The 27,412-nt window shown below is 38.9% G+C and overlaps 1 protein-coding gene across 2 annotated transcripts in view; it reads left to right on the top strand.

The window, feature by feature from the left end:
• Positions 1-25,371, top strand: part of coro7 (coronin 7) — a 108,504-nt gene extending 83,133 nt beyond the window's left edge. For both annotated transcript variants that reach the window (XM_027141520.2, XM_027141521.2), the window contains exons 10-28: positions 9,913-9,967; positions 10,137-10,194; positions 10,342-10,487; positions 12,373-12,468; positions 12,634-12,735; positions 13,179-13,320; positions 13,415-13,590; positions 19,467-19,575; positions 21,698-21,784; positions 21,858-22,000; positions 22,152-22,256; positions 22,343-22,428; positions 22,560-22,701; positions 22,880-22,969; positions 23,045-23,161; positions 23,304-23,439; positions 24,156-24,247; positions 24,331-24,417; positions 24,529-25,371. In XM_027141520.2, coding sequence (XP_026997321.1) covers positions 9,913-9,967; positions 10,137-10,194; positions 10,342-10,487; positions 12,373-12,468; positions 12,634-12,735; positions 13,179-13,320; positions 13,415-13,590; positions 19,467-19,575; positions 21,698-21,784; positions 21,858-22,000; positions 22,152-22,256; positions 22,343-22,428; positions 22,560-22,701; positions 22,880-22,969; positions 23,045-23,161; positions 23,304-23,439; positions 24,156-24,247; positions 24,331-24,417; positions 24,529-24,537 — 1,978 coding nt within the window. In that variant the 3' untranslated portion in view covers positions 24,538-25,371. The remainder of the gene's footprint in view (positions 1-9,912; positions 9,968-10,136; positions 10,195-10,341; positions 10,488-12,372; positions 12,469-12,633; positions 12,736-13,178; positions 13,321-13,414; positions 13,591-19,466; positions 19,576-21,697; positions 21,785-21,857; positions 22,001-22,151; positions 22,257-22,342; positions 22,429-22,559; positions 22,702-22,879; positions 22,970-23,044; positions 23,162-23,303; positions 23,440-24,155; positions 24,248-24,330; positions 24,418-24,528) is intronic.
• Positions 25,372-27,412: the final 2,041 nt, after the last annotated feature.

Raw genomic sequence — 27,412 nt, 5'->3', positions numbered from 1 at the left:
ACAGAAGCACAATACTCCTGCTACCACGTCTTAGTACACACACACATGCGCGCGCATACGCTCACACACTCGCACACACGCGCGCTCATATACACACACGCACACACAGTAATACATTATGACAGGATTAGAGTAGTCATTTTATGTGTGACCCAGACACAGCACCATACTCTATGATTTCACTGAAATTAAAACAACAGAAAACATTTTCCTCTCAAATTTTCTTATTCACCATCTTCTGACTTACCCTTCTCTCTGTCCCTCTTTTTTGTATTTTCAATTCCAGTTTGTCTCATTTTTTCCCCTCTCACTCTCTGTCACAGTCTCACCATTATCCTTTTTCTTTTATTCTTACATGTCTGTTTCACAATATGTCATATCTCTCTCACACCTTTCATAAACCTCGTACCTGTCTGAGGAGCAGATGAACTGTTGTGCTGACGGTTTTCAACTGCATAAACATTTTTGTTGCACTTGCGTTAAAGATTTATGGAATTGTTAAGGGATGCTGCATCACAGTTGTGGGGGAGTTTAGTGACAAGCTGTTTGGGAGAGAAAGGCCTACAGCAACTGACCTGCACCTCCTGGCACAGAACAGAGGTGTTTATCTGATTCATCACTTCTGGCTGTGTGTGTGTGTGTGTGTGTGTGTGTGTGTGTGTGTGTGTGTGTGTGTGTGTGTGTGTGTGTGTGTGTGTGCGCGCGTGTGTGTGCGTGTGTGTGCGCGCATAAATGTAATACCTTGCAATTAAAACACTGACTTAGATCTCTCATCTAGCTCCTTTACATGTGTGTGATTAAAACAAACAAATCAGACCTCTCCTATGCACTGATTTGGTATACATTCTTGTTTTAGAGCAGTTGGTGTGTATAAGTGTATTTGCCAGGTTGCCTGGTTTTATACATTTCTGTCTGCTGAGTAAGTTAGTAAGAGTAATAGCTCTGTGTTGTGTCTCAGCACACTGCCCTGCTTAAACATTAGAGTCCTGTAAATTTGAACCTAATGTTGCTAAAAGGAGACTGTGAACAAGACTTCTTGTTTAAAGAAAATCCATGTACCTGGCAGAGATGCTTATGCTGACACACATAAACACAAGAACGTTCATTCACTCTCACCCTCATGTAGTGAATTTGGATTTATAGAATGTGATGGTGGAGTTTACACCACCAGACGTACACAGAAGGAGAGACATGTAACATCGACACCTCTCACTGAGCATGGTTCATGTCTTATCCCAGGAAATCACACTTACCTTTTGTTATTTGCAGAAGTTAAAAAAAAATATAACATCATATAAGACTTAAAAAATAAATGAGAGAGAGAGAGAGAGAGAGAGAGAGAGAGAGAGAGAGAAGCAAAGGTATGAGCAAAGAAAGAGTGTGTGTGTGTGTGTATATATATAGTGGTCTTGTGAGTGAGTGAGTGAGTGAGTGAGTGAGTGAGTGAGTGAGTGAATGAGTGACAGACAGACAGACAGACAGACAGACAGACAGACAGACAGACAGAAAGACTATGAATATATCAATGTTTTGGAGACTTTTTCACACCAGGCGTGAATTCTTCTCAGTACCAACAACCACTCCTTTCTCTCTCTCTCTCTCTCTCTCTCTCTCTCTCTCTCTCTCTCTCTCTCTCTCTCTCTCTCTCTCTCTCTCTCTTCAGCTCACGCACCAGTAGGGGGCAACATTGAAAGTCTGTTGTGCTTTAATAGTATAATGTTGCTATTTTGATCCATGTATGCATTGTCTTTGATACAGTATAAAATATTTATTATTGCCATGTGAAATACAGCCACACTATTCTCTGCTCTCTACATTGTTGAACCAATTCTGACATCTTGTATTGTCTTCAATGAGAGCTCCCGCTGCTATGTGTCTGATGACTCTTTACTGTTTGCTGAAGAAACAAGTGGAAAATTAGACTCTAATGGTGACTCTAGTGGTGAGGATGCCTGGGTAGTGACCTTTACTAAGACTCACTCTAGGACTGTTTTTTCATCTTTTCTATGGTTTCTATTTGCCCTTTTCCCACCAACACCCATGGCATCTTAATCACTTACAGCCTAGAGGGGTGTGGTTATCTTCATATATTCTTTACATTTCAAGCCCTTTAGAAGAACCCACAAAATCCACTTCATTTTAAATAATACTATTCTTGAGGATACCAAATGCTAAATACTTATTCTTTTTTATCCTTTGACATTGTATGAAGATAGAGATGTTCGTAGAGAGTGGAAAATTTATCAGGAAGAAATTCATTATTGAAAAACTGATTACTGTGACAGGATGGAATTTATGTTAAATGCATTAAAATACGACAGATTGTACTGATGCTGCTCAAAAATAAGCTCTTGGTTATACAAATCCACTAACTTTATGCAGTTGTAAAAAGGAAATTATTTAATCACACTTCCTGGTGTCTCCCAGATGAGGGTGGGTTTCCTTTTAAGTCTGGTTTCTCTCAAGGTTTCTCCTTCGTATACTCTCAGGGAGTTTTTCTTTGCCACCATTGGCTTGCTCTATAGGGATAAATTTTATTCTGATTTGTGAAAGTGTTTGTGTGTAAAGCAAAGAGAAAAATCACTTCTTATATTACATTTTATTTCCATTTTTATTCATTTGGTATCTACCTGCTCTCTTTAATAATAATAATAATAATAATAATAATAATAATAATAATAATAATAATAATAATAATCTATCTTTCAGTACACATAAACAACAGGCAGAGAACCAACATGCTACCTAATCTGCAGCCATATCACCAAAATGTCTTTCCAAAATTAGTTTGTCACACATCTATAGGTTGTTAAAGTACTTTATTTGGTTTTGGTTGCTTTTACAAACATCTTCACCTACACCTTTTGTACATTTATAACATTTAAGCATTCAAAAACCTCTTCAGAAGGTCAAGCATTAGGGGATTGCGTAACATTGGTTTGTAATAGAAACACACAAGTCAAGGGAAATACTTCACATATCTATGTGAAGTATTTCCCTTGAATTGTGTGTTTCTATAGCAAACCAATGTTACGCATTGGTTTAAAAGTGTGTGTGCGCTTGTATGCATGTGTGTGTTTGTGTGTATATCAGTAGTAAAATGTGGTTGTTCATTGTTAAGATTTTGTGGTTTGATGCCTGGAATTGTAACTTAGCTTTAGGGCAACACCAGTACATAGTTTGCGTTGTGTGTCAGAGGGAAGTGTGGAGTACCCAAACACACACACATATGAAGAAACAAACAAAATGTGTTCAATTCCTAAATTACATTTATTTTAGGAATTATCTATTAATTTTACGCTGGTGGACAAAGCTATTGTAATCGACAATTGTGCGAAGAATTAATTTTATGCTTTTTTGTTCTGTGTGGTGGGTTTAATAGTTTTATCTGTTTTCTATATCATGTTTGTTTTTTCAAGCATTGTGTTATCAAACAGTTTTTGCTGATCCACAAACACACACTCACACACACTTCTATAGGAAAGATTCTATATTAAGTTTAACACTGCAGGTTTTTTATTTCTATGATATTTAAGAGGCAACAGTACTCTCCTGTGTTAGATCTCATTTAGCATTTTCTACACACATTATTGTTTTTCTCTTCAGGTGTGTGTTTTTCCTAGAGTTAGAGTTAAGGTTATAGAAGCAGACATGTATGAACATGGTGCTTCAGTCTGTGTAGGCGGCACAGATGTAAGTAGGCGTGTGTGTGTTACTGAAGACACTTTTTCACTTGTTCTAAAAGGCCCAGGAATGTGAGTGTCTGATTGTGTGTATGTGTGTTTGGGGTTTGGGGCTGATGGATAGATCTATGTTCACAGTGTGGTGGTTCAGGTGAAAGAAGATACTGTGGCATCAAAATGTTTAGGCCAGACATCAGATTAAAGATTATTCAGCCAAGAGAGTGTTTTGCCATGCAGAGGACAATGGAACAGTGAATGCTTTTAGTATATACATTCCATATAATAAGGGTTTCTTTCAAGCAACAGAGTTTTACACATATTAATTTGTAATTGTCTTTATACTTTTTAACATATAGCATCCATCCCTGTATTTAAGCCTTTATTATTTTTTTTTTACCATTATTTTACTATTCCTTCAGCTGTTTTTAAACAGATTTGTTTAAAGCTGTATTTTGAAATTAAGGAATAAAACACAACATTGTATGGTATTATATAATTTTTTTTATGTATTCATAATTGCACTATGCACTTTTTCCTTAGGTAAATATAAAACACTTTGAGGTGTTGCCTGTCCCAAAAAAAAAATGAGAGGATGTCAGTAGTTTCTTAACAATTAGCGTGTGTCCCCTGTAGGACTTTCCATTTGTCTAAGCAACCTTTTATTCTCTCAACTGTCTCTTTCCAGTTTTTTGCACAACTGACTCATCCCTCAGGTACACAGCTGAATACTCGAAACCTCTAAAGAGTTTGTTCCTTGTTCCAAGTAACTTGTTCCAGTTAATTTTGGCTGAGGATATAAAACCAAATTCTGTAGAGACATTGTCAATGACACTCTGTTCACCCACCGTTATCACTATATCATCAGTGTAAGCTGACAGACACAAGGTATTCTGACATCCAAGAATCAAGAGCCCTTTTAATTCAGTTATTAGTCTGTTTCAAAACATTTCTATGGCTTAAGGTGTAGAGCATACCTGACAGAGAGCAACCCAATCTTACTCACCTTCACACTTTAAAAGGAGCACATAAGCCACCATTAACCTTCAGCACACTCTCAATGTCACAGTATAAAACCTCAATTTTGTTGATAAAATATATATATATATATATACATCTAATAATAATCTAGAATTTTTATTCTGTTAATTCTTATTTCTTTTATTATTCGTTATTTCCTTTATCATTAATTATGTTTACCTTCTGCTCTGTGTTTATGTTCTGTAAAGCTGCTTTGAGACAATGTCTATTGTAAAAAGCACTATACAAATAAACTTGAATTGAAAAAACTTGAATTGAAAATTGGAAATAAAACCAAATGCATTAAGAGTGTTCCATAAATAGTAATGTTCTATTCCGTCAAAGTCATTCTTCTGATCTATAGAGATTAATCCTATATTCAACCTGTAGAGTTTTGAGACACAAACCAAGGAAATGTTGAATATGGACTAGGTACACAGTAGATTTTGGTTAGATTAAGGTTAACTAGTGTTTCTGCATCATGTAATTACATCAAATTTCCTATAAATATTTCTGAGATGAAAGACTGCTAACCTAGTGATATCATTTATATGATCTTCAACTGAGAGACCGGTATCAATAAACACTCCAAGGTTTTTTGTTGCTGCACTTGATGTAATGAAAGTCCATCCAGAGTTACTCTGTAATCAGAAAGCTTACTTCTGGCTGCCTGTGGACCTAGTAAAAGAACTTCTGTCTTGTCAGAGTTAAGCAGGAGGAAGTTAGTAAGTATCCACTGTCTTATGTCCTTCATACAATTTTCAATTTTATTAAGCTGGTGTCTAACATTTGACTTGGCTATGATGAGGCCTAAACCCTGATACTGATACATTTCATGAATATTATTCCAATGTAGGTATGAGCATAACTGCTATGCTACAACATTTTCTAGGATGCAGATAAAGGGGAGGTTTGATATTGGCATATAGTTGGACAGCTGGCTTGGGTCAAGGTCAGGTTTTTTAATCAGAGGTTTGATAACCGCTAGCTTAAAAAATTTTGGCACATATCCAGTGCTAAATGAAGAATTTATTATTTTTAGAAGGGGTTAGGTAGCTACTGGTAATATTTGTTTAAAGGAACATGTGGGTAAGGGATCCAGTATGCAGGTTGATAATTTTGAAGAAGAAATTAGAATATTCTAACCTATCAACATTAATATTAAAGTGTCCAACAATCAATGCTTTGTATAAACAACTAGGTTTGAAATGAAATCTGTAAATTCACAGAGGGATTCAGAATACGTCCCCCGAGGTCTGTAAATAACAATTAAACAAATTGACTCAGTAGACTTATTTTTGTGTTTACATATGTTAGTATGAAGTATTCAAATGAGTTGAACATATATATAGATTCTTGCTTTACACCTAGATTATCACCATGAATAACTACGACACCTTTTCCCCTGCCTGCTACATTTAATGTCACAAACTCATTTGAGAGATCTTATACAGTATTTTACAGTTTTAGCTTCAGATCAAAGGTGCTGGCTGTGCATTCACTATGATCTAATTTTATGCTAATAAGGTTAATAAAACATATTTTCTGAGTGTTTATAGATTTTTGTTTAGATTTTTGCTTATAATTAGATTATACTCATAAATATAAGGAATACATTAAAATACTTTCCAGATTTATTGACATCTGGAATCCATGGACATCACCAAATGCTGAGTTTCCTCCCATGAGATGATTGCCAGACCATTACTGCAACTGTCTTGAGTTGCTTCTTGTTTGTGGGTCTTTTTTCCGAGAGTGAAAAGCATGCTCAAGTGCGGTTGAGGGAAAGTGCAATAAAAATGCAAAATGCAATGTTGTTAATCCCCTTAAATTAAAACTGAAAATCTACACTTCAATCACATTTGATTGCTTCATTTTAAATTATTTGTGGTGGAGTACAGACACAATTACACAGAATTTTTTACTGTCCAAAAACCTATGCACCTGACTCTATGTAGCTGGAATGAGGTTTTTACAAGGTAGTGTTAACGTGCATGTAATCCTAGACTGACTGGCTTTTAGTCTGTTCCAGAATTTTTGACTGTGGATTGTGGTAATTATTTTGCTTCTATTACTATTCAGTATCGCATTTGAATGTGTCTAATTTGTGTCTCTGTTTAGGTCAGATTTTTGTGTCTTTCAAATTAGCCAATTAGAATGTGTTTTTTTGGGAGGGGAGGGAGCGTTTTTGACAGTTAGTCCATTATCATCACTTATTAAATTTATATATTTCTGCAGTGCTAAAAGTCAAAAGCATTGGCGTGAAGTCAAAGGTATATCATGGATTTTATAGGGAACTGAAAACTTGTGATTTGTGATTAAGTAGTATTTGTGAGTTAAAATTAAAATTTGTCCAACCTATTAGTCCATACTAGATAATTACAGACCAGTTTATTATATTATATTTATTAGAAAGATAAATGGAAATAGTCATTTACAGTTATGTCTTGGATGTAAATGAGACTGACCATGGGGAAAAAAGTAAGTCCCTCAACTCAGAAATCCTATATAGGGACTCAGGATGGTTTTCTCAACTCCGCTGAGTTCTGCTAGTGATGTCAAATCAGCTTGGCTGTACACAGCATCAACAGAAAAGTAGTTTTAATCTAAGCAGATATGGACTATTTCTATCATTTAAATCCATTGTGAATGGTATGCTGCATTTTATGCTGGAGGTCTCAGAATAGATGTTTACTGTCACCACACACACAAAAAAAAATCATTTAATGTTGTCTTTACAGTGTTTGTATTATGGGTATTTATTAGACTTTCATTTCTATTATAAAATATTTGAGTCTGATTTCACCACTAGATGATAACCACATTTAAACTTCACAAGTATTAAATGTTTAGATGTACTAGATCTAATTGTTTTTATCCATTTAATTATTAAACCAAAACAAGACCTAACAATGTAAATGTCATGAAATACTACCATATAAAGAATTATTGGAGCAGCGTGTGCTTATAAGTGTAATTCTTCAACCATTATCTTTTACATTACAGTCAGAGTTCTTTGTTCCTGAGGGAAAAGTCTACACAGCATCATTTCATTGCTATTCCAGGACATCAACCTTGATATGTCTTTGGTGACTAGTATATTACCATGAATAGAGGCTCTTTTTATATGCTGGGATGGATTGTGGGAAACTGGAATAGGTTTAACAATTTAAAGATAAAAAGTGATAAAAGATGATGTGAATAGACTGTCAGTATGCATACTCAAATAGTCAAACCTTCTAAGAAAGTTATTAAATGTATTAAATGTCACCAGCAGAACCCAAATTTATGGTCTTTGGCATATACCATCCGCCTAAAAGAACCTCAAATTTCCTCTGGGAAATGTTGTGTCATGAACCAATTACTTCATGATACGCATCTATCCCTTTTGGAAGAGGAAATAGACACAGTTGCAGAACTGTCATGGCCAGTTCCCACACTACCACAACCTAATTTACAACAGACTGATAAAGTGAACTGTAGAGTATACAGTCCAAAACACCATTAACTTCATTTTCACACACTTTGATGGACACACCCAAAATCAATCATAAACCACAGTACGATAGTTAGCTGACATTAGACAAATATTTAAAAAAGGAATAAAAGAAAAGACTGATAAGCTCTGTTGGTGTACATGACCCTGCTATGTGATCATGTAGTGGGTATAGAGTATTGTTCTGAATTGTGGTTCCAGTTTAATAGCTTAAGACATTTTTGTGGTCTGTGAAAAAGCTGACCATGATATAATGATTATCATGCTGTTGTCTGTTAGGTGAGGCAAAATCAACACACACATTCCTGTATGCAGAGTAAAGAATTAATAGCAGCAGTACTGTGTGTCTTTGTGTGTGTTTGGACAAGAAACCTGTTGAGAAGTACAAACAATTTTGCAGTCTATCAGTTTTCAAGAACATGATTCATTTTCACCATACTGTACATAGTTATAGAAGAAAATTATTTGTAATAATGCCCATGAAAATTGAATTTTCAGCCTTTCCTTGTATCTTATCTTATATTCTGAGCTTTGCACAGTAAGTCCTGTAAACTGTGAGGTGGGTCCTTGATGGGTCGAACGTTTGTCCAGCACATAACACAAACAGCTTGAGCAGGTTGAGATTTTGAGAATTTGGAGGCCAAGTCAATATACTGAACTCTGTCAGGCTCAAGTCACATTCCTGAATAATTTTTGCAGTGTTTCAGGTACATTAATCTGCTGAAAGATATCACTACCATTAGGGTTTACTGATGGCATGAAGGGTTGTACTTGGTCTGCAAACAACTTTAGCTACAGTAGGAGGTATACTGTATGTCAAAGTAATCACATGAATGCCAGGACCCAAGATTTCCAAGCGGTACATTGCCATTCCATCACATTATCTTTGCTGGCTTGCCATCTCTCCCCTAGATAAATAATGCACGTGCACTAGACCATCCACATGATGTAAAATGAAAAAGAATTCCTTAGACAGGTCACTGTCTTCCATTGCTCTATTGTCTAGCTTTTATGTTCACAAGCATGGGCACTCGGACTGGTCTGCAGCTATGCAGCCATATATGCAGCAAGGAATGATGCACTCCCCATATGCATCAATAGACCTTGGGTCCTTTCTTATACCACTTTCGGTAGGTACTAACCACTGTATACTAGGAAAACCACTCAAAACCTGCCGATGTAAAGATGATTTAAAGAGTCCTCTAATCATCACAATTTGGCCTTTGTCAAAGTTATTCAGATCTTATGCTTGCCCATTTTTCCTGCACATAATAGTTACCTTCTGTCCCTACATGGAGGTCACAAATATGCAGCTCTACAGCAGTAAAAGCAAACATGAATGTATATCATTGTATTGGTGAACAAGTCCTGCATGTCCCTGGCAATTATATGATGCACTTGACACTGTGGACTGTAGTTTTTTTTGTGATTAAACAAAAGTGAAAAAGTGATCAAAAGTGATTAAACAATATCAATCTGTTCTCACAGAAAGGTTTATCAGTTATATTAAAAAAAGACTATGTTTAAATGTTTATTGTATGGGGTCAGTTACCATGGTTGGACTCATTCAGATGCACCTTTTAAAGGCTTAGGTGACACTCTCAACTTGAGCTATGTTTTCTTTCTGCTTTCTAGTTACATATTTTCTTTGAATAACAAGAAATGTAGAGTAATATGTAAATAATTATTCATTGCTTTGTCTTTTTTAACACCCAGGACTTTAATGCCATTGTATGATCCTGATACTAGTCTCCTCATGCTGTCAGCAAAGGTGAGTCTTGTTTTTTTTTTGTTCATAACAAAAAAATTTTGTTCATGTCTTCATAACAAAAATTGCTTTATATTAATTTAATTTAATTACTTTAAATTAGTTCGTAAATGTTTAAATGTTTAATTGCTTTATATTTATTAGTTCATAAATGTGTTTCATGTACTATCAGGGAGACAGTGTGATCGACTGCTTTGAGGTGACCACAGGCGAGCCAAACCTTTCACAAGGTTAGACTAAAAAATAAAATGAGAAGTATTTTGAAAAGAACAGACTTCATTACAGTGTACCTAATGAGCATCAGTCATATGGTCATATAATATGGTTATATAATTATATTTAATAGAGAATGAGTATGCTGTCTCTTTGCATTATAGTGAGCCAATGCCTGTGCGATGCGTCCACACGTGGAATAGCAATCGTGCCCAAACTGGCGCTAGATGTAGGCCATTGTGAAGTGCTGCGGGTGATGCAGTTGTCTGACAATTTCATTGTCCCAATCAGCTACCAGGTACCTCGCAAGGTAAGAGCCAGTTTCTAGACAAGTACACAAAAAGATGACAAGGGCCATATTTTGATGCCTAGACAACTGTTTCAGAGCATCTTCTGAAATTCTACAAACTTAAGTTTGATGTGCATGTAGATTGAAAACTAGTTCGTCTTTCCCAAACAAATTAGAAGAGCTTTTATAGCACAAACTGCTGAACTGGGTGAAAGGTGTCTGGTAAGAATATATATAGCTTGAGAAGAAAATGTAGGAACTTCACCTTAAAAGCATAGTCACCATATGACTTTGAGCACTGTGAAAAATATACAGGGTTTGGACAATGAAATTGAAACACTGGCTTAAATGGTTTTGAAAGTTTTATACCTGTAAGAAGAAGCAGCTTACCACATGAGTGCCTAGAGTGAAGCACGGGGTGGATCTGTGATGGTTTGTGCTGCAAACATTGTACAGTAAAGGTGGTGTTGTTTATCGGGATGATAATGCAGCAACACAAACAACAAAACAGGTTTAATGAAAATGAAAGTGAAATGAACCTTCTCCTATGGCCTACACAGTCTCCAGAATCTGGTCCACTCTCCATTCACAAGCCGGCACTCAATCCCCATTCGCTACCCCACACTCTGTGGCCTTTTTTCTGTCAACTACTCGTACAACACTAAAAACAAAGATAAATAAAACAATGTGAATAAAACAAATCAATGTTATATGAAGTGCATTGATAGTTTTAATAAGTCTATTGCAGAGGTTTTCAACCTAGAGGCATAAGCTGCAACCTCATTTGTATTTAAAATACTTAAAAGAGCATGAGCTGCTTCCACTCTGCTCATTTATACAATGTGAATTAGACATTTATTAATACTTTGTAGGGCTGCACTTTGCCCTTAAAGTTTCAGTTCTTTGTGACAAGATCTTGGAAGATCTTGTGACAAGATTCCTTTGATATTTTCCATATTGACCTGATTATTTCATGGAATTCAAGCAGATTTTCAGGTACACTTTCATGCTGTGAATCTCCTTCTACCATATCCAAAAGGTGTCCTATTGGATTCAGATCCCATGACTAGGAAGGCAACTGTGAAGCATTGAACTCATTGTTATGTTCCTGAAACCAATTTGAAACAACGTACTTTGTGACATGGTGTGTTATCAAGCTGGGAGTGAAGGGATGCGCATGGTCAGCAACAATACTCAAATTGGCTTTGCCATACATTCAATGATTCACTGGTTTACCAGGCCCAAAATGTGTCAAGATAAAATATTCATCATATCAGGCTACATTTTTCTAGTCTTCAACTGTCCAGTTTTGTTATACCTCAGCTTTCTGTTTTTGGCCCTGTTCAACCAAACCTGACATGGTTTCTGCTGTTCTATCCGATCCACCTCAAGGTTCAATGTGCATTCCAAGATGCTTTTGTGATCACCAAAATGTGCAGAGTGGTTATCTGAATTATTGTAGCCTTTCTGTTGAACAAGTTTGTCTATTTGCTCTTAACCTCTCCTATCACTAGGTGTTTCCCTCTGTAGAACTGTTGCTCACTGAATTTCTTATTGCACCATTCTGATTAAAATGTACTGACTGCTGAACTAGCCAAGGTCAAAATCAACCTCCAAAACCATCTACTCCATCACCCAACTTAACCCCCTCATCTGAACTTTATCATTTTAATTTTACGTACTTGCTTTTAATTAGATTTGATTAAAATTACTCTTTCAAAGTGCTCAGTTAATGTACTGTAGTATATGATCAAATTTAGAAAAAAAGTGTTGGCATGGGAAACTAGAATTATGAAAATGCATAGGAAAATGTGTGTGTGTGTGTGTGTGTGTGTGTGTGTGTGTGTGTGTGTGTGTGTGTGTGTGTGTGTGTGTGTGTGTGTGTGTGTGTGTGTGTGTGTGTCAGGCAGGACAGGACTTCCATCCTGACCTATATCCAGATACTGCAGGCCACACAGCAGCCATGACAGCAGATGAATGGTGGCAAGGAATGAACAAGCAAGTACGGACTTTTCCCAGCTCAGAAATGGACTAGTAACATATTACATTTTGATGCAATTTAAATTTAGAGTAATTTAATCACTAGTCTATACAAGGCTTTTAGTCATTTAATAAAGGTTTTGGCATTTTAAATTTACAAACCTAAATGTTCTATCATTTTTGACAGGTGGAAAAGCTTAGCCTCCACCCAGACAAGAGGCCAAAGGGGAAAAGTCAGCCAGATAAACAGGTCACAGCAAATGAGCTTCCTCATAGAAAAAGTAAAGAGGTTTGTGGAAAAGAATGATCACTTTTTTTTCCCCACAGAACCACAGTGCAATAATTTAGCACCACACATTATAAATATAATCAATTGCTTTTATTTTTGTAAACACCATGAGAAAATGTTATATATTAAACATGAAATTTTCAAATAAAGATTTTTACCAAAAAAAAGTATTGTAAAAAGTGTGTATTGTGCAATAGACTTTTCAGACCAAAAAAATTCAGAATGTCTGTGAGAGATTACTTGCAGAAACAGAAGCGTTTGAACAGTCAGATTCTCCAAGATGCTAAGTAAAGAGATGCAGTTTTAAAAAAGCAAAGGGTTACCATGCCAGTTGCCATGTGCCTAATACATTTGCAAAATACTGTATATAGATTCTAAGTGTTAACATAGTTTATCTGATTTCCCCCCTTGTCATAAACGCTTCTTCTTTCCCTGTCTTTCAGGTGCCCTCCACTTCCAGTAGTGCCCTCAGTACCCCCAGCAACAGTATGGCTCCATCCCGCTCACCCTCCTCCACCAGCGATCTGTCCTCTGGATTCATCCCCAGCCCCAGTCAGAGCTCCCGAGCCATTCAGAACATGCTGGGTAACCACCTGTTTTCCCCAAGCCTTCCTATTGGCAGAGATTAGTGCAGTGTTGAAGTTGATTAGTTGATTGTTCATAAAATGTATTTTTGCAGGTCCAAGTTCCAGATTCCGTCACATTCAGGGCACTGTTCTGCATCGTGACACCCACATCACCAACCTGCGTGGCATGAGTCTAACTACACCAGGCGAGTGTGATGGCTTCTCTGCCAATGCACAGCGGGTGGCAGTGCCTCTGGCCATTGCAGGAGGGCAGATTGCTGTGCTTGAGGTGCTATATTATTAGAAGCATTTGTGTCAGAATGATTTGTAATTTGAATGTCATTTATTAGTATGTCAGTGCAGACCTGCCAACCTTGGAAAAATTTTTTGAGTAGCAACTTACAGTACTGCAGCTACGCGGCGTGAGGTCGGGCACATTTGCTGGTCAGTATTAAGTTCACATGCTCACTCATCACAACTTTTTACTTAGCACATATTTCTCACTCACCTCCATATCTAGTTATTCAACATACAAGTAGACCATGAAGAACTCTTTTATTGAAAAGGCAACATAAAAACAAAAACATGTCTCTTAAACATTACTTAAATACATGGGACATTATAAATAACAAAAATCAACAAATAGCATACTGTATAAATAACAGAAAAAACTGCTATGTCCCTTGAACACAGACAACAAAATAAATAAAATCTCAAAACGTGTGATATTTTCACACTAATAACAATACTTGGCTGCTACTAAAATAAAGAGTATAACATTATGTGCATGATCATTTGTGTATAATATCTGCATACTGTTTTAACAACTCTATGTATTGCCATAAATTAGATCTAATGAACTAAACAATAACGTCTCTAGGTACGACCGTAACCCTAGTTCCCTGAGGAACGAGACGCTGCGTCGAAACGCTATGGGAACGCCCTCTGCGTGACCGCGCTCTGACCCACGTGTGTAATCTGACCAATAGGCATTGGGACGTGACGTCATCGGCGGATGACGTCGCGTAAACAGGAAGAGGCAAGGTGGTCTTAATAGACAGAAATCTAAGGGCCACTTCGGTCAATGGCTCAAAGGGGGGCTCCGATAGAGCCGCCAACACAACTGCCAGATCCCAGACAGGCACTCTGGGTCGCATCCCGGGCCTCAGCCTCCGGGCGCCACGGAGGAAACGTGTCACCAATGGGTGCCTACCCAGCGACTGCCCCGCCGGCGGGGTGCTAAATGCCGCGATTGCGGACACGTAAACCTTCAGGTTCGAGGGGGTTAACCCAGCGGCAAACTGTTCCTGTAAGAACTCCAGAACTGAGCCGATAGGGCAGTTAACTGGTTCCAGGCCATGGTGCTCACACCACGACGTAAACAGTCGCCATCATGCGGCATACGACCTCCTCGTGGAGGAAGCTCTGGAGTGGAGAAGGGTCTCTACTACCTCGGTAGTGAGACCAGCTGCTATGAACTGTGCCCCCTCGGGGGCCACAGCCACAGCCTCCACAGCTTTGGGGAGTGCACCAGGGTTCCGCCCGCCTGTGAGAGGAGATCCCTTCTGGGAGGAATTTCCCATGGAGGGCCCCCGAGTAGGGACACCAGATCCGCAAACCATGGCTTGCCCAGCCATCGGGGTGCTACCAGGAGGAGACGGACTCCAACCGGGCGAACTCTCTCCAGAACTCCACGTAGCAGTGCGATCGGGGGAAAGGTATACAGGCATAGCCTCAGCCACGACTGCACCATGGCATCCAGACCTAATGGGGCTGGGTGAGAGAGGGAGAACTAGAGGGGACAGTGCGAGGTTTCCCGGGTCACAAACAGATCCACCTGGGCTCTGCAGAACCTCTGCCATATGAACTCCACCACCTCAGGGTGGAGATGCTTCGGCCCCTGCCTCGACAGGGCATCTGCTCTGACATTCAACCGTCCCAGGATATAAATGGCCCTCAAAGAGAGGAGTCTGTCCCAAGACCACAAGAGGATCGCTCGTGCTAGCCTGTACAAAGGTGCGAGATCAGAGGCCCCCTTGGTGGTTGATGTAGGAGACCACCGCAGTATTGTCCAAGTGGACCAATACGTGGCGATCTCTCAGGTCCGGGAGGAAGTGTTTTAACCCCAAAAACACCGCCATCATCTCCAGGCAATTTATGTGCCACGAGAGACGTGGGCCGCTCCACAGACCCTGGACGGAGTGACCACTCATGACCGCACCCCACCCCGTGAGGGAAGCGTCCGTCGTTAGCGTCACGCGACGACATGGAGCCCCCAACATGGGGCCTTGGGACAGAAACGTTCGGTCTTTCCAAACCTCCAAGGCTCGAAGGGCACGCCGTGAGACCTTGATGGAACGATATGGGTTTCCCTTGAGAGAAAACCCCCTGCCCCGGAGCCACCACTGGAGGGGACTCATGTGCAGGAGGCCAAGCGGGATTACGCTGGACACCACTGCCATGAGCCCTAGCAGCCTCTGGAACTGCTTCACAGTAAGTGGCTGGCCTTCCCGCACTCTCCTGAACGAGGTTAGGCCGAACAGGAGGAACCAATATTGGTGAGCTTCGCCCCCGAAAGCAAACCTCAGGAACCTCCTGTGTGCAGGAAGGATGGAAACGTGAAAGTATGCATCTTCCATATTCAATGTGACGAACCAGTCCCCGGACCTGATCTGAGTCACGACCTCCTCGAGGGTGGGCATCCTGAACCTGAGCCTCTTGAGAGAGCGGTTCAAGGAGCGTAGATCTAGAATGGTACACAACCCGCCATCATTCTTCGGAACGACAAAGTACGGGCTGCAGAAGCCTGACTCCCGAACTGTGGGGGGAAGCACCTCGATGGTTCCTCTCCTCAGGAGTGTGCGCACTTCCCGTTCCAGGACCAGAGCCTGCTCGGGTCCCACCAGGGTGGGACACATCCCGTTGAAACGGGGAGGAGAGGACGCAAACTGAACTGTATAGCCGTCCTCTATGATCCGCAGGACCCACAGGGAGACTCCTGGCAGCTCCTTCCAAGCTGTCAGAAAGTTCCTCAGGGGAACCAGCCCCTCGGGGCTGGCCTCTGACCCACTCAGAGCAGCTGGGGCCAAGCCCTGCAGCTGATGGCGCCTCGCAAGAGGTGGCGGACCCTCCCCCTCCACAACGAACCTTTGGGTGGAAAGGTGGGGAGCGAACCGCTGGAGGGAAGCTGCGCCCTGAAGCACATCCTGTGGCAGGGCTGCCAGACCGGCCTCCATGACCTGAACGGCCGGAGCAACATACTGCGGCCGTTGATACCTCCTGAGAGGCGGCGGGTCTCCCCCATCCGTACCGAGACTTTGGGCGGAAGTGGAGGGAGGTACTTGCTGGCAGGGGGCTGTGCTCTGGAGCACATCTTGTGGCAGAGCCAACAGCCCAGCCCAGTGAGGTGTGCCCCATACCCCCAACCGTAGTCTGACAGGGTCTACGCACCACTGCCCGTTTATCAGAGGCGAGGGCGACCCTCAGGTCATCCTGCTCCTTCTTGGGCCCAGAGCATCGCCTTGGGCCCTTAGGCCCCGCCCGCGGAGATGGCCACGCTCTGTTTCTGGGCCTCGCGGTGCCCGAAAGGACCAGGCTGGGGCTGCCGCTGAACAGCCCCACAAGATCGCCGAGGGAGGTACTGCTGAAATGCAGCCGACTGCTTTTTAGGCTCCTGGAACTTGTTCAAGACCGTTTTCGTTTTCACAGTGTCGCAAAACAGTCCAGGAGAAGCCAAACTGAAAGGGAACTTCATATCTGACAAAACATACATGTGTTAATTTTCTCAGCAATAATGCAAGACTCTAGACTTCACTATGGTTTTGTAGCGATTTTGGCTCGCAAAGCAAGGTAAATGTTTATAAGTAACTATAATGTGTTATAGTGACTTCTAAATATTTTAACCTAAGTTGAAATTAATGGTAATGGAATTAACGTTACACTTTGGTCTGTTCGTCCGGCGAACAGGCCGTGTAACCTTTATTAATTCTATGAAGGCAGTATCTTCCCGGCCAAGAAAGATTCGCTTCCCTTTTTACTTTATACCGTAATTTAAATTGAATTAACTTAATAGAGCATGTAGTTCAGACCGGATGTTGCAGGTACCTTAATTTGTGAGCGATACTCAGAGACAAATCACCTGTGGCTCAAAATTATGACATTTAAAGAATGAGACAAACACAACATAAAACTAACTACACAAACAAACAAAAGAAATAGGGAAAACGAAAATGAAAATAAAACAAAAGAAATTAAAAATGGGGAAAGGGAGGAAGAGACTGGAAAGAAGAAACTAGAGAAAGGAAGGAAAGGAATGGCAAGCTTAGACTCAAAAATTAATCACACCCTAACTGGGAAATCGTCACAGAAACTTAAATTCACCTTAAGATTCAATGAAAGATTCCTACTTAAAATTACGCATCTAAATTGGTTGGTAAAGGAAACGGTTACTTGCATTGGCTTACTGCACAAGAGTCCGGATGCAACAGAGAAATCTCTGAAAAGTCAGTTAGGGTGGGGTCAGACGTTCTTCCAAGTTCTCCTGAAGATCAGAATAGTTGTCGTTCTTGGAAGTGAAGGTTGCCGGAACTTCTTTGAAGGAAGATGGAGTCGTCTTGAAGCTGTTCCGAAAGTCTGACCACGGATTAGTGGTGTTTGTGACAATTTAAAGGTCGCGAAATCCACCCATCTTTGGGGAGATGACCAATACTTCGGTCAAGGTTTTGGAGGGAAAAACTCCCTTTGTTTCAGGTGTCTGTGGGCGTGGTTTAGCTATCAAACTTTTAGATTACTTTAAAGTTTGATCCAGGGTGTATTAAGACGGTATGGCGCCTTTCGTGCTCAAATAAAATACACCATTGTTTGAAAAACGAGTAACCGATAATTCTGTGGTCATTTGGATACTAAACATGAAGGGTAATGACTGTATAAAGGCAGCGGTACATTACATACACACAGATCAGTAATCGAAGGGTAACTGATGTTAATACGCTATTGTGTTCTTATAAAGGTAAAGAAACAAAATGAAACATAGAACAAGATGCACTTTCATTAGGAAAGTAAAAAGAAAATGATAGCTTCGTATACATTCTGACATTAGACCTTACAGGGGCATACAGCATTAGAACAGGTATACATTAACATGCCATGATCAGTAATTAGAGTATAACTGATTTTAAAATACAATGTTGTTTTCTGACACATGAATAAAATACACCCTTGTCAGGAAATTAAGGAGCAAATAATTTTAAGTCAGGCAAGCCTTAAAAGAAGAACACATTACAAAAAGGGTTCTAAGAATGAGAACCTTAGAGTACCTTATCTTCGGGTTTTATTAGTAAAAGGAATACAGGAGCCAGTAACAATCGAGTCAGAATACGATTGATATTTAAAAAATTACATTAGTTTCATCATGTTATAGCATGACTGCCTGCTATAAAAGGGATACACAGACGCTCGCGGATATTGATTTCTGCGTGCGCCAGTTTGTCTTTTCCGTTAAAGTACAACGGCAATGCGTTTACAGGCATGACTTACGTTTCCTATATAAATACTGGCAAATAAAGTAAAACTTGATCTGTGTGTAAAACTTAAACTTGAGGCACAACACCGGACACTTGGGCACATGCCCCAGTAAAGGAGTCTAACGATGCCTGTGGTTCGGCAGGCTTATTAAAATGGATGAAATTCACAATTCTGGCCATTTACCTTTCTGTCACTGTAAGAAGAATTGAAGACGGACAGAGACAGATGAAAACTCTCCGATGATGGCTCTCCGCTTGTAGCGTTGAAGAGTTTTAAACTGGCGCTATGATTGGTCCAATTATTATTTTCCCAGGTTGCTGCCCAATGCGGTCACACCCATAGGCGCATTGCCTGGTGCGCTAATGCACAGACAGTTGTACTCAAAGGCATCAATTTTTTACAATGCGTATTTTGAAGTGACAAATCGTAGCAGCGTACTTTGATGTCTGAATGCGTATCTGCTACACAAAATGCGTAAAGGTTGGCAGGTCTGTCAGTGCATCCATCAACAGGCTATTAAATGTAATGTATTTAAAGAACTCTTTTTTGGTTCCTGTACCACAGGTTCTTCAAGATGATTTTTTTGAAGGCATGTATGTGGATATCAAATCATATACAGCATTTTGTTACATTAAATTGCAGATTTCTCAACCTGGGAAACTTCCAGACACAACATTGCCCACCATCCAGAACTCCGTGAATGTGGCTGACTTCTGCTGGGACCCTTTTGATCCATACAAACTGGTGGTTGGTAAGATGGCCTTAGTAATTCAAACATGACTTCTTTCTCTATAATAGCTCTGTAATGTATGTTTAAATGTAAGTCAGTTAAAATAATCCATTTTAGCTTAATAAGCCAAAATCAAGAACTGTTTGCCATAGTATTTGATTTAAATAGTGGAGAGATATGGAACCTTTCCATTCCCTGGAATGCTGCAAGAATGTGTGACTGGCATAACAAGGAACATTAAGCAGGATTGCCTTTATAAAATGTTAAAAGCTCAATTGATTTGTTAATAGAAGTACGTGATATAAACCTGAGCAGAATCCCAAGGAGTCATATGGCCCCCTGTGCTGCCAGTGTTCTGAATACTCAGTGTGACAGCTTTCTCTTTCCGGACTTACCTGGTCTACTCTGATGCCCTATCTCTGTTTGGAGTCTCATCCCCTGGTGGTGCTCAATGCTGCGTATAGATCTGCATGGACAGCCGGTGACCCATGGGATTGCTGTGGATTGAACCACTAGGAGACTATCACAATCTTTGAACTGCCATTGCGTTAATCAGCTTTGTGCTCGATTATTCATTGGAGAACATTTAAAGGAATTAGTGCTACGTCTATAATGAACTCAGAAATTGCGCTGACCTATTAGTTCCTCAGCAGCTCATGGTGGCACAATTCCACTCAACTAGAAACTGTTGTGGAAAGGACATTGTTTCCATTTACATAATTTACTGTCCAGTGTCACCCAAACGAGGATGGGGTTCCTCTCAATGCTTCTTTCTCATATGATCTCAGTCAGATTTTCCTTTCCACCGTCACTCAGACTTGCTCATTAGGGATAAATGTTAGAAATAAATAGCAACTTAATTTTAAACATATTATTGTCGCTTTGCCTCTTTAAACTGCTTTGAAACAAAGTCAATTATTAAAAGCACTATGTAAATAATTTTAATTTAAAAAAGTGATCAAAAGCAGAGAGACACATTTTAATTTAATACTGCATGGGATTATTAAAGGAGGTTTTAAGAAATGCTGATACCAGGGAGAGATCCTATGCCTTACTCTTAAATTAGTGTGGAGAACAAAGGTGACAGAGTTAGAAGAGACTTTACTTAATGAGAACTGTGTAGGACATTTGTACTCATGTAGTACCTTAGACACAGATGATAAATTGCATAATGTTTCCACTTGAGATCACAAACAAGTAGAATTTTTAATGGGAATTCCTTTTACAACCACCATCCTTCTACCAAATAGGTACCTTTTACATATTCTTTGATTGTGCCACTGTTCAAGAGGCCCTGAGCCCCCACAGATCTGATATAGTCAATACCCTATTAGCAAAGTCAGCAAGTCAATAAGGTGGATCTTAGTATTGAGTGTGAGTAGTTACTAAGGATATTGAGCATATACCTCTATGCTGGGATCAGTAAACTGTGAGATATATCAGAAACACATCCACAATTCTGTATGGCTTCTTAAGCATCAAAATGCTCGTTTTACATCCTCAAGCTCTGGACCACGTTGTAGGAAAACTGCATGGGAACATTTGGAACAGGACAATAGTGTACATCAACTATAGGAGTGTATTCTTCACTTAGCATGTTTCTTGCTATAAAAACTATGTTGTTTTTTTTAACTGTATTTCAAAGGTTGTTTCCAATGTCCACAGAATACTCATGGATTACTGTATATGCATATACAAATTTCTCTGCACTAATTGAATATTAGCCATTAGTCATCATTTTAAGCAAACATTTCAATAAATCAAATGCCAGGAGACTGTATCTAGATCAACTGCTTCACATCAGCTCCAACAATATAAAAACCTTTCAACACTTTAATATGGTGTTTTCAGTATTTTGTAAGGTTTTAAAATGTTTCACTGAATTAATCTTTTGAGAGCTGTGAGCATATGAGTAAGTACGGCACAGCTCCAGAGAGACGATCTGATCTTTGTCACTGTGAGAAATAGGAGGCAGAGAGTAATGCCACACCTCCTGCCTAGGCTATTAACTCCTGGCAGAGCCAAATTTGAAACATTTTATGCAAATAGCATAATGTAATATCACAGATCAAATAACTTAGATTTGTAATTAATGTATAATTGTTATACATGTTAAGTGTTAATCCCCTCCATTTTTTGATAGCTGGTGATGATGCAAAGATCCGTGTGTGGAAGATTCCAGAAGGTGGACTGGTAGAAACACTGACTAAACCTGAGTGTATTCTACAGGGTAAGAAAAGACAAATTTCTCTAAAATAATCATTCCTTCTTTATTTTGAGTTACATGAATGACCCCTCAACAGGACATACTGAGAAAATCTACTCCATCAAGTTTCACCCACACGCCTCAGGTCTGCTGGTGTCCACATCATATGACATGACAGTGCGACTGTGGGACCTGGAAACTCGAAGTGAAGCCAAAAAACTGAGTGGACACCATGACCAGGTGAGAGTCTCTATACAGTACCAGGTGCACTGTAAACAGGCTAAAAAATAACAGACTGTCAACAGATAATAGCCTGCATGAGCTGAAAGATGATAATAGCTCATTTTCCACCTAGCAGACTGCTGTCATATATATGATAAATATATTGCAGATATTTGGAATGGCTTGGAGTCCCAGTGGTAAGTTATTGGCTACTGTGTGTAAAGATGGAAAAGTACGTGTGTATGACCCACGCAAGTCTTCAGAGCCTATCCAGGAAAGTACTTTAAATGCTATTTGAAAACCATACAGTATATAACACTGGGACAGCCCTTTTACTCTTTTTCATGCCTCTTCCAATAGGAGGGCCCTGGTCCTGAGGGTCACAGGGGTGGACGTGTAGTCTGGGTGTGTGATGGCCAGTACCTTCTGGTGTCAGGGTTTGACTGGTGAGCACAATGACATATTAACAGACAATAGTAACAGAAACATAATGTTGTTTCTTTTACCTGGTATGTTGGCTTGGTAAATCGTAAGAAGATTAAATAAAGATTTTCTTCTTTCTTGGTTTTCCCTGCAGTCGCAGTGAGCGACATCTTTACCTGTTCTCTGCTAAGTCCTTAGCCTCTGGACCCGTGGCTACTGTACCTGCCGACGTGTCACCTTCAACTCTTATCCCATTCTATGACCCTGACACCAGCCTTGTTATTCTTACTGGCAAGGTGTTTAATTTGTATCTGTTTTAAATAAATTATTTTTGGAGCTTATTAAAAGTGATGTAGAAGTGCTGTATCTAAATTGCAAATGCTGCTATTTATTGAATATCACAGTATCTATCTAGTTAATGCAGTCATCACATGCTTTAATGTTACAACTTGTCATATTATTTTACCCTGTTAGGGTGACATACGCGTGTACATCTATGAGATCATAACAGAAGCCCCTTACTTTATGGAGTGCAGCAGCTTTCAGTCCTCTGAGCCACACAAGGTAGTACAATATACCCACTCTCTCTTCTCTCTGTTTAAGTTAGTAAATGTTTAAACTGTTGTCCTGTGTGGACAGGGCTTGTGCTTCTTGCCAAAGACAGAGTGTGATGTACATGAAGTAGAGGTGGCCAGAGCTGTCAGACTTAGCAAGACCAGCATTGAGCCAGTGGCCTTCAAAGTGCCTCGAGTCAGAGTGAGTGAGCTCAGAAAAACACAACACAACAGTGACATCTTGTGGCCTGTAATGTGTTTTTAAACATTTTACCACCCAGATTATATGTTCAGCAACTGTTATAGCAATGTTAAATACAAAAGTTCATGTAATTCTGCTGCAGAAAGAGTTCTTCCAGGATGATCTGTTCCCTGAGACAGCAGTGTTGTGGGAATCAGCTCTGAGCGCTGCTGCCTGGCTCTCTGGTTCTGATGGACACCACCGCAAAATCAGCATGCAACCTAAAGACATGACCCCTGGTACTGCAGCACATTCTATTCATAGAAGACTATGTTCATACTGGTAGCTTTGGCTTGAATTTTTTTTTTTATCTGATTTTAGCAGGAAAACACCATTTCCACACACAAGACACATTTGTAAATGATTTCAACCTGATTGGAATCTGATTTCTAGACAAAATATTATTTTAACCAATTGTTGTTTGTTTATCATTTGGTATGTGGCAAACACACAGAATAGATACTTGCAAAAGGAACTTGAAAACCAGCATGAAGATGGGTCAGGAGCTTAACAGTAGTATCTGAATTAAACAGCACAAACACAGTATACACCACCCTCTTCACTTTTGTGGCTGTTGTGTTCAGAACTATGACTGGATATTGTCCTTATGTAAAAGCTAATCCATAATTAAGCTGCGAGATAGAAATGTAATGTTTGTGGACAATTCAAAAGGTATTCATTCACACATTCAAAGACAAAAATTTCAGATATTAGAAAGAGCTACATTCTGACAATCCCCAGGCCCAAATAATACAGCATACACATCTGTATTATTATAATAATTAACAGTGCACCAAAATTTGAATCTGAAATTTGAAAATTTTGAAGTCCAAACAAACCGATTACCGGTGCTCTCATGTCTTGCAGTATGAACACTGAATATATCTAAAATAAAAAATAAAAAAAAGTAATCTAAATGAATTTTAAAATAAAATGTTTTTCTTTCATCACCCAGTGAGCAAGGCTCCTAAGGAAGCACCAGCAAGAAAGTACATCCCATCTTCTGTGTATCTTGAAGAAAAGACAGATGAACAGAAAAAAGAAGAGGTAATAAGGGCATGACAAATTTGTAAGAATTAGGTTATTTTTTCTCTATAGCTTTTATTTCATGTTGTTGTCATATTTTGCAGCTTTTGAGTGCCATGGTAGCTAAGCTGGGGAACAGGGAAGATCCACTGCCACAGGAATTATTCGAGGGGGTGGATGAAGATGAATGGGTAAATAACTAAATGGATGTCCAAAATAAACTTGGATTATTTTGATATATTAAAATATCTTTTGAGATCTCTTAATTATTCTTGAATGTATTTTCTTCTGTGTACTTGCAGGATGACTAATGAGATGCCTTGCCGGGTAGAGTGCGATTAATAGAAAACGCATGTTGTTCCTGAATACCCTACTGAAAGCAACGCTCCAATACATTCGCTTATGCATCAAAAAATCCAACATACATCTTTTTCATCTATAAGAGCTAAATGAACATAATTTTCTGTAGCTGAATAGGCACATCTATGGTCAGTTATGATGCCATCAGGTACATGCAGACTGTCTAAAACATAAGACTGGTTGAATGTACTCTGAGTCTCATAGCATTGTATGTGTTTTTAACTATAGATCACAATGAATTTTTTATATTGTTAAATATGTCTATAACTTTGTAACAATGTTTCATAAGCTGCTCCTTATTCCACAATTTAATATTTTTCCTGAGTTATCAGGAACACTGAATGTGTTTTCAGGTTTTATGATTATATTACATATAGTATATCATGTCAGAAAATGAATTAATTCAAATCCAGACTTACATAAACACCCACGGCTACATCTATTACATTACTCTGTACTGCAGTTTTAATATATCTAGCAAATGGAGATCATCTGATAGAAATATTTTATCAGATGAAAGTTTTTATTCGACTTCACCCACAGTTGTATGAGCAATACCACAATAATATTCTAAATATTTGACAGGAGACTGTTGCATGTTATAGAACTTTCTATTCTACTTCTAATCAGCGGACATATAAATCCATTAAGATACTATTTGTTTAATTGTTCTGCATTCTCTGAAAAATCATGCAGCAAGTTTACTCTTACTTTCCTGTTCAACCAAATGTGCCATATGGAAATGTTGCCTTGTAATAAAGCCTTTTGCAGCCTTTTGTCCCTGAGTGTTGCACCTGTCTCTGGATTGTTAACCAGCCATTTTCATCATCAAAACATTTTTAAAAATGTAGATTTTGGATTAATAGAGTATTCCAGACAATTAATTGTGTCAACTCAATGGCTGAACAGAAAGCATTGAGGTTTCACTCACATAGACATATTAAGACACCTTATACATAGGTTTTGAATTTTGTATCTGTGGTTATGTTGTTGCCCCTAGAGTTTTGGTGCCCCAGTTTCCCATACAGTAAATCCACCTATGGCACTGTAGCTGCAGTCCCAAAATCAAGGAATTAAAATTTGGGGTGCTTCCCTTTTTCTCTTGGGATATTCTCTGATGGTCTTGTTACTCTCATCTTGGTTCTATTTTACCTCCCTCTTATGTCCACCTTTCGCTTGTTCTCTCGGTTCTACCCTGTCAGGCAAATCTGACACAAAACAAAATGTCAGTTTGTTTTAGAGAAGCTGTGGTACATTAACTACAATTATGACATGATTAAACAAAAAGCTGGACTGATTATAAAACTTGCCTCAGGCACTATGCAAAGGATTACCAAACCGATAAAATATTTGGGTAACTTGAAACAATTACCAAGTGATTTTTTTTAACCCTACACTTAGTGTGGAAGTGAATTTTATTTATAAAAAGGTTTAGTCCTGTTTCATTTAGATTTCTGAGCCACAGAAAAGCTCTTAGTGCTGCTAGAGCAGTGATCAATTCAACCCAATTGAAGATAAAAATAATTATATCTTTAAAATATTCTGCAAAAAAATCTGACTATTAGTTTTAAACCATAAATTTTGATAGTTCATTTGTAGATAACTATATTATCACATCAGCCTATTCATACTAGATAATAAGAATAATAATAATAAACATAAATAAACATAAGAATGTTTCAATTCCCATTGAACAATCAATATAATTTAACACATTTATTTTTTCAAAATCATCAACTTTATACATCCCTTACCCAGTAGCAACTGAACCTCTTAGCACTGGCGATGTATCTTTGTGTTGTGCTTTTATCAATGAATATTTCTTATATTCTGTAAATCTGCTTTGAGAAAATGTCCATTGATAATGAACAAAAATGGAAAGGTTTAATATAAATAAATAATGAGTAAGCCTGAGGCAACTGTAATGTCTGAGTTCAAATATAGATTTAACACTAACTCCTCCATGCTGAAGACTTCAAAAGTCCTTGCAATGTTGGCATCTTCTCTCTAAATGTCCAAAATCTTCATGAAGTGGAACTAGCGCTGATACAATCTACAAATCCTGCTCTGGATCCCTCAGATATCAGCAACCACAGACCTGTATCACTTCTCTCTTTCTCTGTAAAATTCTGTATGTAATTGGTAAACCTACCTGTCTAACTCTCATAGAACATCCCAGATCACAACCAGTTGGGCTTCAAAGTGAGACATTCCACAGAGACTATGATAAAATATGAAGTAATAAAAAATCTGTTAATAAAATATGAAGTAAGAAAAAGGTGAAGGTAAAGTATGGAGTTGAAGGAAAAGCGTACGTTATGAGGCAGTTAAATATTTTAAGGTAAGTGAGCCAGTAGTATGTAGGGGACTCAGAAGAACATATGTAAACATATTTTTGTGGGTAAAAACACACTCACAGGAATAAGGCTCAGTGCTGAGCATGAACTTTAATAACGAAAATGTATCAAAATAATTCCTTCTTTATGAAATAAGGTTTAACAGTATGTCACTCAGGATGTTGAGTTAACATGCCATGGAGCTTAAGTAGCTTGTGCATGAGGATGAGAAGGAAGGAGTTTGAGTAACCTGAGTAAAAAAGTAGAAGCCTGGGTAGAGACATCAACCTTCTCAGCAGCAGAATTATTAAGTAGACCATGACTCTCCAAATCTTTAGTATAAAGAATAAGGATTTGTGTGAGAAGTCCAGCAACAGATCGAGGAAACGCTTAAACTGGAAAACACATATGTTTAGTACATTACATTAATCCTGTACTCATGTACAGACCCTGTACATCCTGTTATTAAACAACAAGTAACAACAGCGCT

Source organism: Tachysurus fulvidraco, chromosome 15 (genome assembly GCF_022655615.1).
Source record: "Tachysurus fulvidraco isolate hzauxx_2018 chromosome 15, HZAU_PFXX_2.0, whole genome shotgun sequence".
Lineage (NCBI taxonomy): Eukaryota > Metazoa > Chordata > Actinopteri > Siluriformes > Bagridae > Tachysurus > Tachysurus fulvidraco.
The sequence above is the reverse complement of the archived record's forward strand: the minus strand, read 5'-3'. Positions and strand labels throughout refer to the sequence as shown.